At 34.9% G+C, this 16,766-nt stretch overlaps 1 protein-coding gene across 2 annotated transcripts in view; it reads right to left on the bottom strand.

The window, feature by feature from the left end:
- Window positions 1-16,766, bottom strand: part of SBF2 (SET binding factor 2) — a 382,774-nt gene that overhangs the window by 305,884 nt on the left and 60,124 nt on the right. For both annotated transcript variants that reach the window (XM_031460040.2, XM_031460041.2), the window contains exon 2: window positions 10,849-10,934. In XM_031460040.2, the coding sequence (XP_031315900.2) occupies window positions 10,849-10,934 (86 nt within the window). The remainder of the gene's footprint in view (window positions 1-10,848; window positions 10,935-16,766) is intronic.

Raw genomic sequence — 16,766 nt, 5'->3', positions numbered from 1 at the left:
AAGACATGTATATATATATATGTGTGTGTATGTGTATATATAAATAATTTCAAGGCATTTCTTTAAAGTAAGGAAAGTCTATTTCCTTCCTGAAAGTAAGGAAAGATAAAATTTGCTGTAATAGACACAGCCACATAACTGACAGGTTTATAACTGATTAATAAACTTTCAGTTATCAAAGATTAAGAAACTTTTCTTCAATAATATACATATTTGCACTTTATTAACTTAGAAACTCTCTCCCCCTAAAATTTTGTACATTGGTGATATCAGTGATTTTTTTTTTATAGACACATAAGTACCACTAGAGGCCACCAAATACTTCACTTTTTAAAACTGACACATTTGTTAAGTTATAAGGAAATGACCATTTCCATAGTGGGGAAAGTTTCACATGAATACTCGAAGCACAATACAAACTCAGGAAAAAAGATGTGAACATACTTCATACAGTAAGTAGAATGTTGGGATCATCAAAGAACTTGATTAGACCAGGAACTGGGGCGTGGAAGGATGGATAGTATCAACATATCATTCCTTATATACCAGTGAAAATAGATTATACGACCTAGAGAGTTGATGTTCTCTCTCTAAATGGCTGTTGCCTTTTAAAATCAAATTATATATCTATATATAGGTATATATACTGATACAGATAAATAAAATCCCAGAGTTCAGTATTCTTTCCTCCAAATCACAGTCTTTCACATATAATAATGTTTTTGTATCTAAAGTTGGCTACCATCTATAGCAATTAAAATTCTGATAAAGAAGTTCTATTGTAAAAGTCATTGCACAGATTTGAATATACCCAAAATTCTGGCTTGATGAAGAAAACCTGGCTCAGAAGAATAAATAACACCTGAGGAAATTTTGCTGAGTTTCTAGGTGAAGTGCTGCTAGAATCACCTATATCCCCTCATTTCTTCCAGTCTCCTCCTCCTCACTAAAGGTAAAGAGCGAAAAAACCAGAAAGCCCCAGTAGCATCCAGATCTAAGTGAGATCTATGAAACAAAAACAGGACTTCTTACTACCTGACTACCTTTTTTGAATGATAATATACTATTTTTCAAGGGTTTTCAAGTATTCCAAAGAAACTTTATTCATTCATGCTTTCAGTGTTCTATATATCTTTGCTTAACCAAAGGTTACAAAGATGCTCTCCTAAGTTTTCCTTTAAAATCTTTATAGTTTTAGCTTTTACAGTCTATGATCTATTACAAATTATTTTTTCTGTATGGTGTGAGGCAGGGTCAAGGCTAATTTTTTTTTCCAAATGGACATTCAACTGTTTCAGCCCCATTTGTTAAAAACCCTATTTTTTCCACAACTAAATTACCTTGGCAACTCTATTGAAAACACATTTACCATGATGCATGGGTTTGCTTCTAGACTGTAGCATGGATCTACAAATCGATCCTTAAGACAACACCACACTGTCTTGAATATTAAGCTCTATAGCATGTCTTGAAATCACACAGTACAAGTCCTCCAACTTTGTTCTTTCTTCTCCAAATTGTTCTGGATATTTGCTATACAATGTGTCTTAGAGATTCATTCATGTCACTGAATAAATCTCTATGTCATACTTTTCCAAAAATGTTTTACTACTAGTAAAGTGTACATACATTTATCATCTTAACCATTTTTAAATGTACAGTTCAGTAGTATTAAGTACATTCACATTGTTCTGTAACCATCTCCAGAACACTTTTTATCTTACAAATTGAAAATCTATACCCATTAAACAATTCCTCATTCTTCCCTCCCCACCCCCACCTATGGCAACCACCACTTTACTTTCTGTCTCTACAAAGTCAACTAATCTAGGTACTTCACATAAATTGTACAATATTTAACATTTTGTGACTGGCTTATTTCACTTAGCATAACGTTCTCAAGGTTCATCCCTGTTGTAGCATATATCGGAATCTCCTTCATTTTTAAGGCTGAATAACATTTCACTGTATACATATACCATTTTTTTTATCCACTTATCTGTCAACAGATACTTGGGTTGATTTTAGCTATGGTGAATAATGCCACTATGAATGTGTGTATATAAAAATCCACTTGAGTCCCTGCTTTCAATTCCTTTGTGTATATACCCAGAAGTGAAATTGCTGGACCATACAGTAATTCTGATCCCAATCTTTCTGAGGAGTTGCCACATCATTTTCCACAGCAGCTGCACCATTTTACATTCCCACCAACAGTGTACAAGGACTGTAATTTCTCTACACCCTTGCCAACGCTTGTTATTTTCTGTTTTTTTAATACTAGTCATCACAATATGTGTGAAGTGGTATCTCACTGTGGTTTTGAATTGCATTTCCCTAGGGATTACTGATGTCAGCATCTTTTCATGTGCCTTTTAGCCATTTGCACATCTTTTATCTCATACTTTTTAACAGTTGTGTTATATTCTGATGAATGACTGTGGCACCACAAATTCAGTCACCTACTGATGGACATTTAGGTAGCTTCCAATTTTCTGCCATGAATAACTTTACACATGCATATATATAAGTAACCATACAAATCAGTTTCTTAAGGATAGTCCCAGTGTATGCATGTCCTCCAATTCACTACCTTTCACTCTCAAAAGCATTCTGATTTGAATAATATATATTTATCCTAGTGTTAGTTCAGCTATAGGACAAATTGCTACAAGTGAAATTAGGCAAGAACTACCTTTGGTTAAACCTTCCAGGCTATCTGTTACCAGGATCCACCCCACATTAGTAACCTAGCATTAGAAAGAAATACCAGAATATGGCTTTGCTCTGTCTGAGACATGTAGGCAATAAACTTAGACCACAAGAGTTGCAAAAAAAAGATAAGCAAAGGCATGACTAAGATTCAAGTACAAAAGACTGACAGAATAGTGATACCACCACTTCCCAGAGAAAACAAAACATCAAATAAACGAAAACTGACTCTTACAGAAAGTCGGTAGTATAGGGGCCACAAAAATAAAAACAAAACAAAACAAAAATTGGGAGAGAACTAACTGAAATTAAGAGAAAATTGGCATGATAAAGACTGTTGTATTTTCTCTGACACCAAACATGTATTTTTGTTCCAACACCAACTAGGGATCCAACAATTCAATTCAATCATCATACTAACTTCCCAGAGTCAGTGTAGACCCCACATTCAAGGGGTCAGGGCACAGCCCCACAAGACTGCGCTCACTTCAGATGCCAGCTGCAAAAGGGGTGCCCAAGTTATCCACATTTCTGCCTGCAGACTACAAATTTGAGGGGTTCACACAACTGCCCCAGTTAGGTTCAATAATTCACTAGAACAACTCACTAAACTCAGGAAGACCTTACCTACATCTACCAGTTTACTATAAAGGATATAACTCAAAAACAGCCAAATAAAAGAGATGTATAGGTCAAGGTATAAAGGGAGGGAATGGGGCAGAGCCTCCATGCCTTCTCCAAGCACACTACCTTCCCAATGTGTTCACCAGCTGGGAAGATCTCTGTACCCCTTCATTTAGGGGCTTTATGGAAGTTACATTAGGTAGGCATGATTGATTCGCTCATTGGCTATTGGTGACTTAATTCAATCTCCAGGCCCTCTCCCCTCCCAAGTAGGGCTGAAATTTTCAACCCTCTAATCACATGGTTCATTCCTCTAGCACACCAGTCCCCTTCCTGAAGGTATTTGGGGTTCCTTAAACTCATAAACCATCCCATTAGCATACAAAAGACAGTAAATTCCAAAAGTTTCAGGAACTCTGTGCCAGGAACAGAGATAAAGAATAAATGTTTATTTTTTATTTTACCACAAAGATTGAATTAGTAATGTCAGAAAATAAAGTGGTCAAGGAGAATTAAGATAAGCAAAACAATCATTGAATTCAGCAAGAACACTGTGGCAGAGGAAAGGTAGTTGTTCATTAAATGCTTCACTTCTCTCCTAGGCACATATCTAGGCTTTATTTGCCAAACTCTCATTATAATTAACTGTGGTTATAGATAATTGTGGTTATCTATTCTGATGAATAGAACAGGATACAAGTGATATATACAGTATCCAAGGCCGACCTCATAAAACCAACCTTTACTATCTTTCATGCTTTCTTCTTTTTTTTTTAATTCAGAAAGCTCAACATATTTATTGAGAATCTATTATATATTAAGTACTGTTCTAAAAAGCACAGGTGATATTATAAGAGTATCAACAAAAGAGTTACTGAAAAAATCACAATGGGATTGAAATTAGAAATGAATGTGGCAATAATTGGATAATAGGCAAAATGAAACTGCAAATCATCATAACTGAGTTAACATGTGCATTATTTGTTGTCTTCAGCAACATCAATTTCACTCTGCCTGCTGACATGTTTTTTTTTCCCATGGGTTATTTTTATTTTGATTTATTCAAAAATTTTTTTTAAATTTAATTTTATTGAGTTATAGTCAGTTTACAATGTTGTGTCAATTTCCAGTGTAGAACACAATTTTTCAGTTATACATGAACATACATATATTCATTGTCACATACTTTTTCACCATTTTTGAAGTAGGGCTCCTTCTGGATATATGCCCAGGAGTGTTCCATGCTTTCTTTTAAAACTCTACTAACTGAATGTTGATGCCCAAGATGACCCTGAGAACCACACTTTGAAGTGGCAAGTCACTGTCCCATCTACCCCACTGCCATTAATTAGACTTTATGCAAGTGAAAAAGAAAAAAAGCTTCTTTCATTCTAGCTACTTAGGCTTCAAGATTTATCTATCATAACACCTAGTATTAACTTAATGAATTCAGAAAATATTAATAAACTTCAAATTTGCAATTTCAGAATGGAAAGGACATAAACTATAGTTCAGAATAAATGCCTGAGATGTGAGTAAAATGGATGTAAGAGGTAAGAATAGATGGCAAGAAATTGTAACATTACAGTTTATTAAAATTTTAATAGAGAATCACCTGATAATAACCCTGTAGGAAAAGCAGTATTATCAGAAAGGTAAATTAACTTTGCTCAAGGTTGTAAAGTTTCAGATCCCATATTCTTTCCACTGTACCACACTAGTCCCTTACAGAAATGGAGACAGCAAATGAAGAAGAATTTGAAACATTTTATAATGTAGAATTTGGAGAATAGCTAAAGAGATAAAGTCAGGAAAACATTTTTTAAGCTAATACATGGGATCAATAGAAACTGAAGAACAGAAGAGGGACCTGGAATTTCAAAAGTATAGAATAAACCACAGCAGTGATCCGACAGACAATTACACAAGAGATAAATAGCAGTATTCCATGTGGTAGCAGGGCCAGGCTGTTTGCAAACAACATGTATTTGTAGATTAGGCTTGTGTACTGTAGTTCTGGATCTTCCTCAGGAAGTTCTCTATGGCATCAAAGCATCAGATACAGCAGAATGCCAGCATGGCAAGAAAATCCTGTCTAAGGTGGTTCCAAGAGCAGACCATAGAGACTGGGTAGATGAAAGATTATCCAGCATAATGGCTATCAATGCATTTGTACATTAGTAGAATTGAAAGTAACTGAAAGCCTAGTACAGTGTAACAAATAGACTTAAGTGAGCACCGAAGAATGTGAGAAGAGTAACACTAAGACTGATGATCCTCTACCTCAGAGATGTTGAGAGAATTCACTACCTCAGATGCACCCTCTAGACTCCATCACGTTCCTATCTGCCATGCAGTTTTATTACTTCAAAGAGACAAATGTCTCTTTGGGAGTTGGAAACAAAAACGTGAGCTCCAACCACCACTTTCCAGCTTAAACTTCATTTATATCCCACTCGCTTTGTGAACATATTAAAAGTCCTTTTTTGTAGTCCTCAGTATGTTTCAAAAAGCCATGTCTTCATATTTCATAGCAGTGTTCTTATGTTATCAGTCTCAACTCTATGCAAAATCAAGAGGTTTTCCACACATTCTTTACACCATCTTTAAAACTGAACTCATTATCAAGCACCCTATCTCAGCACAGAGGCTTTAGATGCTACCTAATATCTTTTGTAAGGTATCTTTTATAACTATGTATTTTTTAGCTGTCTTCTTATATTTCTCAAATCTCTCTGGCTGGGAAAGTACCCTGCCTATCTTTCTTCTAAATAATTACTTACACAGCTAGTTTTTTATACTCACATACAGGACCTACATTTTCACCTATTATATTTAATCTTTATATATATATATATATATACACACACACATACATATATATATAAAACTCCAGCCTTTTAAAATCTTTGTGAACCCTGATTCCGTCATCTGATGTGTTCACTACCTTTCTCATTCTCCTTTCATGCATATTCTTCTACGAAGAGCAAAGAAAATTGTCTTCCATCCTTCCCACTCTCAGTTTCCTGATCAAACAGTATTCATATCTAGGTTGGATGAACAACTGCTACCCATTTGTGGTATTCAATGCATTCTACACAGCTTAAAGAAATAAAGCATTGCATAGTACTTATACTTCTCTGTCCTCAAATAGCATCCCATACTTAGGCTACTTCTCCTATGTTACAACTGCAGAATGTTGAATACAAGATATTCCCCCTCTTCTCCCTAATCTATATTTACGAATATAGAAAATTGGATTCGCATATAAGGTAGTCGAATCACTAGTCTATAACTTAAATAACCAAACTAATATCTTAAGAACCTTAAATTCAGAAATTCTAACCAAATGTTTAATCTCCTTTTACTCAAGCCACAAAATTTTATCACAATACTTTAGTCTTCTAAAAAAAAAAAATTAGAAAAATCTACAAATGCCTCAACGCAGACATTCCCTAGTGAAGATGATGGCACATTTTCTGAATTACAATGTTAAAAATTCACTTCTGAGACAGCATTTTTAAAAAGAGCTAGTGCCTAAACAATACTATTCTGTTAATGCCTAAAACCAAGCCAATAAAAACGTTGCTTCCCACAATCAGAAATAGATTGTTAGCCATAGAATGCCTCTGCAAAACAATTCTTAAATTTTCTTTGAAATACTGTCACTAAAATTAACTGAAACTTTATTTATATGACTGTCTGTGGTTTCCACGTATGCCTAAAAGGCTCAAGAAAAAGATAAAAATATCCCAGAATTGGAAAAGCAGTCATTATGTTTGGTTTAGCTTATTTTCATATTTTTATTTTTAAAAACCATCCAAATTAAAGTTCAGCATTTCTCAATAGAAGAAAGAGAAGGCAATTTCTTTACATAAAAGCAGAGAGACCAAATTCAGCATCCTCTAAATTAAATTTGGTATTTAACTTATTAACGAATGAATGCCTAAAATCCTTTCCCGCAAGTCATAAAGTTTAGTGAAGCTGATTTCTAACAACACAGCATTCTTTTAACATTTCTGAACTTTAGTTCTTCCAAATTCTAGAATCCTGTTTTCAGACCCTGCATTTACACTAAAATACAAATCCTAACCATAGCTTAAAGTGTCACTCTCAGAATAATCTCAGATCTTGGCTGAGACTAAGTCAGAAGACCTGGGTTTGAATCCTAGCTCTGCTGCATCTCAGTTGTTAAACCGTAATGTAATAGTTTAAGCTTCCTAATCCTCAATTTACCTACTTTAAGTTGGATGAACTCCATTCATCTAATCTGTAAATTCATCACAGTCTATCAATTAAACACAACTGTTAGATATTAACATTAGTTATATGCTAAAAGTTGTTCCACTACCACTGCCTTAGAAAGGGTAAAAAATTTTTTTCCACAGAAATCATCAGAAAAGGGTCACTATCACCCAGCAATCACTTTGGGACTGAGCCAGATCACTTTCAATTAGACTAAATTTTTATTAGGCGTAACTCTGGTCTTGAAGCTGCAGGGGTTGCTCTAGATTACACAGTTTAACAGTTATTCAAGTTATTCATATGCAGAATAGCTGCACATCTCTAACACATAAAGTATGGCACAAAGCAATAAATCATAAGACAATAAAAATTTAACAGTTAATGATTCTATTATGTTCTAAAATAGGCTTTGATAGATAAATTTATTCTGTACCTGACAAAGTACAATAGACATTAGAAGATTAGAATTGCTATCAGTGACAGGAAAACTTAAAGGAAAAAGAAAATTCCCAATATAATCCAGCAGATCAAATATTCTTTAAATATTAAATCTACCCAAAATTTTTGAAATGCTTCACAAAGAATCAGCTAAGAAACTGTCAAAAAAAATCTTAGGTGAGGAAGTTATGCTACCTCTTAACACCTCCATTTCACCAACCCAGCAGCACAAAACTCTACTTGTTATTGGAGACACTGACCATGCTTGAACATGGGAGTATCTGTCATACAAAGAAAAAATATCCATTTACTAAGTTAAAATCAATATGTGTCTCTCCATCACTACTGGAGAAATATCAGAGGCATCACAGTATCTATGCCTTAGCTTTCGAAAAACAAAAATTTTTCTTTCTCAGTTATAGCTAGATAGCTACAGTCAAGTCATGATCTCTCTCTGCCCCAACGATGTTTGTTGTTCTTGAAATTTATAAAGATGGTTCACTATTCATACTGTCAAACTGATGTATTTTATTTCTATCCACACATTGATGTGAGGGGAGACAGGAACTTACAAAAAGTTCTAAAAGGCTTCCAGCCCCACAATTTCCCCCTTTCAGTCATCACTTAAAAGGATGGTGAAACAGAATTTAAAAGCTTAAATAGTACAAACACCTTGCTGTTCACACTGTAAGACCAATTACTAGTATTCACAGGTATGTGGAAGAGAAGAGAAAGGAATACAAGGGCTCTCCCGAAAGCTACTTTTCGTTGGATCCCTTACTTTAAAATCTACTTCTCCTCTCCATCTGTGTGGTAACTTTTTACCCTACTCAGAACTCTTTACTTCCAATGTGTGGGATTTTCCCCCCCACAACAAGCAATTCTCCACAGCATCCGCTGGGTGTCCTACAATTTAACTGATTGATTATGGTTAAGGACTCAATCCCACGAGATTAACCTTCACTTCAGATGCCAATCACAAGTAGCAGGTCCCCAGGTTACCCACAATTTTTGTACGACTCAGCTACAAATTGGAGGTTCCTGTGACCTCCACCCCTTTGGATTCAAGTGGCTCACAGAATTCAGGAAAACATTTATTTACATTTACCAGTTTATCAGATATGACAAGGAATACAGATGAACAGCCTGATGAAGAGATACACAGAATAAGGTCTGGGAGGGTCCCAAGCACAGGAACTTTAGTCTCTGTGCAGTTGAGGTTCATCATGCTTTCAGTATGTGGATGTTTCACCAACCTGGAAGCTCTCTAAACTCCATACTTTTGGGATTTTTATGGTAGCTCATCACGTAAGCACAATCAATCATTAACTCCATTTTCAGCCCTTTTCCATTCTCAAGAGAATGGCAGACAGGGCTGAAAATTCCAAGCTTCTAATCATGGCTCAGTCTTTCCAGTGACCAGTCCCCATTCAGGAGCCATCCAGGAGCCCACCCAGAGTCACTGCATTAGAACAAAAGACACTCCTATCACCCAGGAGATTACAAAGGTTTCAGGAACCCTGTGTCAGGAACCGGGGCCAAAGCCTAAATATTAAAACAAAAGATGCTCCTAGTACTTTTGTCACTTAGGAAACCACAAGGGTTTCAGGAACCAGGAACTAGGATCCTAGAGCACTAATTATTTCTATTATCTCATAGATCCCGACATTCCTTCCCTGTTTTTAATGCCAAAACTCAAGATTCACCCTCTCTGTGGGTCTACAGAACCCACAGCCTTCTTTACACAACTGGGTTATAACAATCAAAATTAAACATTCAGCAATGTGTCTTTTCTCCTCAGTGAAGCAGAAATGGACAGTCATTTGCTAGGATAAGAAGATCCACAATTTCCAACATCAGTTTTATTCCTAATAAATACTTCTGATCCATGCTAACAAAAGAATGAACAGTTCTTCCTCTGGGGGAAGTGTTGCAAGGTGTCAAACAAACAGCAACAATGATAACAATAATAATATTAACAAGCTACCTCATTTATTGAGCACTTGCTTTATGGAAGACACTATTTTAAGCATTTTATTTGTATGTTTACCATTTTATCTTTACAGTAACCCTATGAGATGAGTATTGTCACTATCCTAAGTTTATAGATGAAGACTCTGCTGTTCAAGAAGACAAGTAACTTGTCAAAAGTCATATTGTACAGCTAGGATTTCAACCCAAGCAGTCTTGTCTTCACTGTCCCATTATTCCAAATGTTCTCTCAATAAGAACTGTTTTGAAGAACACTGCTAATATATGTGTGTGTAAATGTACACACAATATAATACACACATATACATATATACACACACTCCAAACCTGACAGTTACATTTTAAAATACTTTAGTGATCATCTTTTTAGTCTCTCATTTTAACACCACAGACCCACCACCAGTTAGAATGTCCTAGTCATCATAAATTATGCTCAACCATTAAATTCTTTTAAAATGGCTGACAGAATACAAAGCAGTTGAGTTGTGCTATTATAAAGCAACATACAAATCCTGTAGCCAGGGAGAAAAAATTCAGAGTTTGATTTCAAGATCAAATTCAAACCATGATCAGTCATTATTAAACCAGCCTTTGGTTCTCTGTGTTTTTTCGTTTAGTTTTCACTGTAACAATGACCCAGAAATTTTCAGAAAAATAAAAAAATAAATATTTGATTAGTGACAAACTCACTGAAGCCACTAGTTGGGGGAATTCTTTCTAATAATGTGTTTCAGTTAAATCACCAAATTATTTAAAAGTAACTGCAACATAAATATAACCATAAATTTAACATGAAAAGTATCATTATTAAAGTAAGATAGTACAATATCAACTTACCAATTCAATTCCCTGTGGAAAAGGTGTATCATCCCAGTCCTTCTGTGGAAATCTCTGGATTATCTTCCCCAGACCTGCTCCTGACCCTATTAATAAAATCAGCGTGAATTAGGTTATAGCATACTTAAAAATATGAATACTCTTTATATTAACACTTATTTCTAAAAGAATACTTGTTAATTAAATTGATATACTGATTAAATATTTTCAAGTTTTAAATGGCATAAAACTACCTTCTAAACAGAATACCGACATGATAGGCAATCCTCATCCTGCAGACTCTTAAACAACTGACATATAGGGAAAGCTAGGAAAAAGAGAGGCATTGAAATGTGGAGCCTCTCCACTATGGGAGTAACTGCCCTTTTTTCCCAATAAGGAAAGCAATCTTAGTATCTCAAGCTGAAACTTAAGAACTTTCCTATGAAGACAAAGTAATTTTAAGTGACAAACTAAATGGTACTGTTAGCACTAAATTTCAGTTATAGGTGATAAACACTGTTCTGAGTTAAATAAAGATTTTTAGAGTTCTGCAGAAACTTGACCATTATCTAGGCAGGGTTTCTCAACATCAGCCCTACTGATATTTTGGGCCAGATAATTCCTTGTTGGGGGAGGGGAGGAGCTATCCTGTGCCTTACAGGATGTTTAACAATGTCCTTAGCTTCAAGTTAATAGCACTAGAAGTTAATAGCACACCACCACCACCAAGTCGCTACAACCAAAAATGTCTCCAGGACATTGCCAAATGTGCTCTGGGAGACAAAAATGCCCCTGGTTGAAAATCACTGGTCTATATAATAGTTATTATACAATTACTTTGTGACACTAAAAACCAGATCAACTTATAATTAAACTTTGGGGATGCAATCTGTGAGTAATTTGGGGCAGGAAAGTACGTGTTACATCTAAACTGCTTTTTGCTATACTTTGTAAAGAGCTTCACGTGCTTGCGTATTCTACAGGTTGTTCCAACTCACTTTGGAGTAAAAATGACAACATTCTGATTATTTGTACATCTAACTTAAGGAAACCTTAACCCTGATTCAATTTTTTTTTGAATCATCCACTATCATCTCTTATCCTCATTCCTGGGAATTCAACTCCCCCACCTTGCTCTCATGTGGACTTGAATCACTTTACAACCAAATTCTTCCCTTTAAAAGATAAAGGAAACCTAAATTCATTTTACTGACCAACTCAGAACTATGTTCTAAAACTGAGATCACATTTGAAAAAGTTGAAATAAAAACATATTCATTAAAATTAACAACTGCTGCAGTACAGTAACTCTTCACATACCTGTCAATACAGAGGAATGAAGGATTTCATTAAGAATAAACTAAACTAAAAGTCATTTATCATAGACACTCATTTTTTAAAATCCACCTCAAGCATCACCACTTCTTACCTACATAGTAAAGCTAATTCAACAAATTACTAGGTACTACAGATACACAGTGAAAAAGACATGACCCCTATCCTCAAGGAACTGATAAGCTACTAGGAGAAAAAGAAAAATGAACTGATAATTTCAGTATACCATGGTAAGTACAATGACTGAAGAGAATCTAACCTAATATACAAGAGAAACCATGGGAAACTTTACAGAAGAAATAACAAGCTTTTAGTTCCTTCAGTACTGTCTCTGTATGACCAAGCACCCAGCATACTGAATGCCTGGCACTTAGTTCATACTGAGCTAAATGTTTAATACAGTCGTTAATACTGACAGAAATTGTTTCAAGCTTAAATCTCCCTGTCTTTTTAAACAGAGATAAATGCATGTTATTTATCTCATCCTATTTAACCAGATGTCCCTACATTGAAAGTTATACCTCATGTATTGTAGGCTCACAAAATATTTATCATATTAATTTTTACTAATTATAAAAATAATAAATGTTAACTGCAGAAAAAATTTTGAATACACAAAAATAAAAAGACAAAAGCACCCATAACCCCAAACATGAAGAAAATTACTGTTAACATTTGGATTTTATCCTAGGCGTTTTTCATACACATGTATTTTTTCTTCAGAATTGAGATAATACTAAGCCTAGCTTTATATATTGGTATATTACTTAATATTTTATAATGGGCCTTTGATTGTAACATACATTTCCTATTTTCTCTACTACAACTAATGCTATGAAAAGCATTTTTCTATAAAAATCTTATCCTCACCTCACTTTTGCTCGGAAAAATTCTTAGATATACAGCTACTCGATCAAAGAATATGAAAGTTTTAAAAACTCACACAAAGCCAAAGGGCCCACCAGAAAGATATTAATATTTTTTTTTACATTCTGAATATAAGAATGAGACTGGCATTTTCACTACACCTTCAACAACAAGTATTATTTTTAAAATTTGTTTTAGTTACTGCCAATTTGAGAGGTGAAAAGTTCCTCTTTAGCAGAAGCATTAACTTTCAAAAGTTCTCCAGAGCAATATGTTATTTACTGATTTCATAATGATATGCAGTCTTTCAAGAACATGAAAGCTTAGTTTGAAATGCTGATGTAACATTTATAAATGCACACAGAAATATGATTCATGAGTGATAAGACTTTGTTCTATAATAATGGAAAATAAGGTGAGAAAACTAAAAAATGAAAGTGGTAAAATGGTATCTCACCACAAGTAAAATGTGGAAAGAGCTACAATAACTTGGTTTTGAATATGTAAATTGCTGCAGCTATCAACTTTCAAGGAACTTATGAAAGTACCCTACAAAGGTAAAGACATTGTCTGATTCTTGTTTCTCAGTTTTTAAAAGTTAGGTCCAGGGATAGACTCGAGTTCAAAATTTGTAGATACTGACAGGCATATGTAGAATAGATAAACAAAATTATACAGTATAGCACAGGGAAATATATACAAGATCTTGCAGTAGCTCACAGCAAAAAAAGAAAAAAAAAGAAAAATGTGACAATGAATATATGTATGTTCATGTATAACTGAAAAATTGTGCTCTACACTGGAACTTGACACAACATTGTAAAATGACTATAACTCAATAAAAAATGTTTAAAAAAATAAAAATGCTTTTGGAAAGGAAAAAAACTTAGTCTGAATGTTTAAACTTATTTCCCAAGTTTATATATTTTATCTGTAATCATTCTTATATAGGAAATACTGGTTGTACTTAAGAATGCTGACAAGATGACACTGTATATTGAGGAGCAAGCCATACTGAGGGAAGACTGTTCTAGAGTCATCATATGTCCACCTGTGGATTAATCCTTATGTCCAGAGTTGAATGAGGTCACGTCAGTCAGAATGCTTGTGGAAACAGCTCCTATCTGCACTGTGAATTAAGAGCCCCTACTCTTCCACTCCATCATAAAATCAAGAAATATGATGACCAAATGGAGTTCATACATTAAAAGGGGGACTCTTGGCAAGATACCAGCACATTTGGAAATAGCTTTCTTTGAAAAAAGTGCAAACGCTAGACAAACTGCCCCAAACAAATTTAGGAAGGGTGAGGAAATACTGGCGTGATCAAGCACACTTTCCCCTTCTTAATGTGTGGCAACCCACTTTCCCTTGGGTTCTGGTAGGGCTGCAGACTACACAGCTCAGCCACAAAGATTAGCTAGTGACCCAGGATGATCCAACCAGTCATCACCCCCCAGGCAAAGTGACTGTTCTGGCCTTGCCAAATGACCCCAGGAGGTCAAACAGTATTCTTGGGGGTTGCTAACTAGTATGCTATAGGTGTAGAGTTTCATTAGTATGAGGAAAAAGTTCATGTGCAGAACTGAAAAGTGAGTAGGGGTTAATTACATGCTCTGCTCTATACAAAACAAGATGCTTGATATGTGCTAACTGTACTAATTGACATAAATTATTTGAATGCCTTGTGTGTGCTTAAAGTGTAAATGTGCAAAATATATACATACGACTTGGTTTAACACACACCCTGAACCTTGAGAAATGCTACTCTAATGCATAATTCGCTAAATCTTTTGTATGTTTATCTAAACAATTATGTCAGTGGTTATCTACACTGACATAGGATATCCATCTACCCACATCACCTTCTGTCAAAAGTGGCACAACTCACAGTTCAATAAAGGGCAGCAATCATGTTAGAAGCACACAGTCCTACCTCCCCTCCCACCAACCAGAAATATTGAAATGATTAATTTAATTATATTTATTGCTACTTGTCTGTCTCACCTTACTAGAATAAAAACAGTGATTTTGGCCTGATTTGTTTACTGCTGTAGGCATTGAGAACAATTACTGGTATATATTAGATACTTAGTAAAAGACTTGTTTAATCAATGAATGGGACTATTAGGTGGGCAAAGACACAGAAAAACTAGCAAGCAATTTATGACCAGAGTGACCTGGCTATAAAAAGTTATCCTATACAAGTCAGATTCCTCTGCTAGCAAATTATGAATAGAAGAAATGAGAGACTACAGCAGCTAAAAAGATGTTATCAAGACTTGTGAGCTCAGGCAACCATAGGGGGTCACGTGTAAAGCCAATTACAGAACAGTAGAAACCTCCAGCAGAGACTTGCCAGCAGAAAAAGGTTAACAGTACAGATGTAGAAAGCAGCAGAAATGACACACAGAAAGGCTGTGCAGCTGTCTAAGTTCTACCTCCAATAAATTCTGGCAGCACTGTAGCATGTGTCATTAAACTCCTGAAGTATTCTTACGATATTCCTCCCTCTTAAGCCCAGATAAACCCATATTCCTTGTCACTGAAGAGTCCAAACTGGAATAGACTGTAAGAGGAACCCTGACAGATCAAGCTCTTTCAAACTGGTAAAGGGTCTGGAAATTATTACATAAAAAGATTAAGTCAGAAAACTTTTTTAAGAAGCACACATAAGAACTTTCTCCAAATATGTGAAGAGCTACTATATGGAAGAAGAAAGAGTGCAGCAAACTAGAGCCAAAAGCTGTCATTAAGAGGACATATTTTTGAGTCAATATAAAGGAAGAACCTCCTGAGAATGAGAACCATCAAAAAACAGAATGAATTGCCACAGAAAGCAATGACTGTAACTGGAGTTTTAGTACAAGCTATCAGTTTTTGTGATCTGGAAAACTGGGCAGAATGCTAAGAGGATGTATCCAGAAAATCTGCAGTAATTCATTTATTCAACAATAACACAATGCCAGGCCTTGTGTTAGGTGCTAAGGATAAAACTTGCTGTGAGGATATTCAAAACTTGAATTGAGGTTTTTGAAATACAAATAAAAGGACAGATGTAAACACAGTAATAACAACAGATAAAGATTAGGGAAGAAGACAATGTTGTTTAGATACCAGGTCATGAGACTAATGAAATCAAGGATAGAAAAACTAAAAAATTCTGAATTTTGAAACAAAGATATTATTTCCATTTTGACATAAAAGCAGCATCACTTAAGTCCAATGATGATAAATGTAAGTTCTTGAGAATCCAAATAAAACAATAAGTAATAGTTTATTCAAAAGAAAAATCTTAAAAGCAGGCATTCTTTCATGGTTCAAAAAGCAATTCATTAAGTCTGTTCTCTATACCTGTGAGTCTGTTTCTGTTTTGTTATGAGGTGGAGGGGAGATAAGCGATTGAGAGGTACAAACTATTATGTATAAAATGAAGAGGCTATAGGACGTACTGTACAGTACAGGGGATAACAGCCATTATTTTTGGTGACTTTAAATGGAGTATAATTTGTAAAAATATTGAGTCATTGTGTTGGACACCTGAAACTAATATGATTTTGTAAATCAATTATATTTCAATTTTTAAAAAGCAATTCAAAGTTGTCTAAAAGTTTATGATATGAACATGATGGCCTTTTTTCACAGTGACTTTGTTTCTCAGATGATTTATACACTTAGCAAACTTCATACTCAGTCTACATTTAATACTGCAAAGACATTCATGAATAATTAGG

Source organism: Camelus dromedarius, chromosome 12 (genome assembly GCF_036321535.1).
Source record: "Camelus dromedarius isolate mCamDro1 chromosome 12, mCamDro1.pat, whole genome shotgun sequence".
In the NCBI taxonomy this organism is placed as follows: domain Eukaryota; kingdom Metazoa; phylum Chordata; class Mammalia; order Artiodactyla; family Camelidae; genus Camelus; species Camelus dromedarius.
This window is presented reverse-complemented; position numbering and strand designations above follow the sequence as displayed.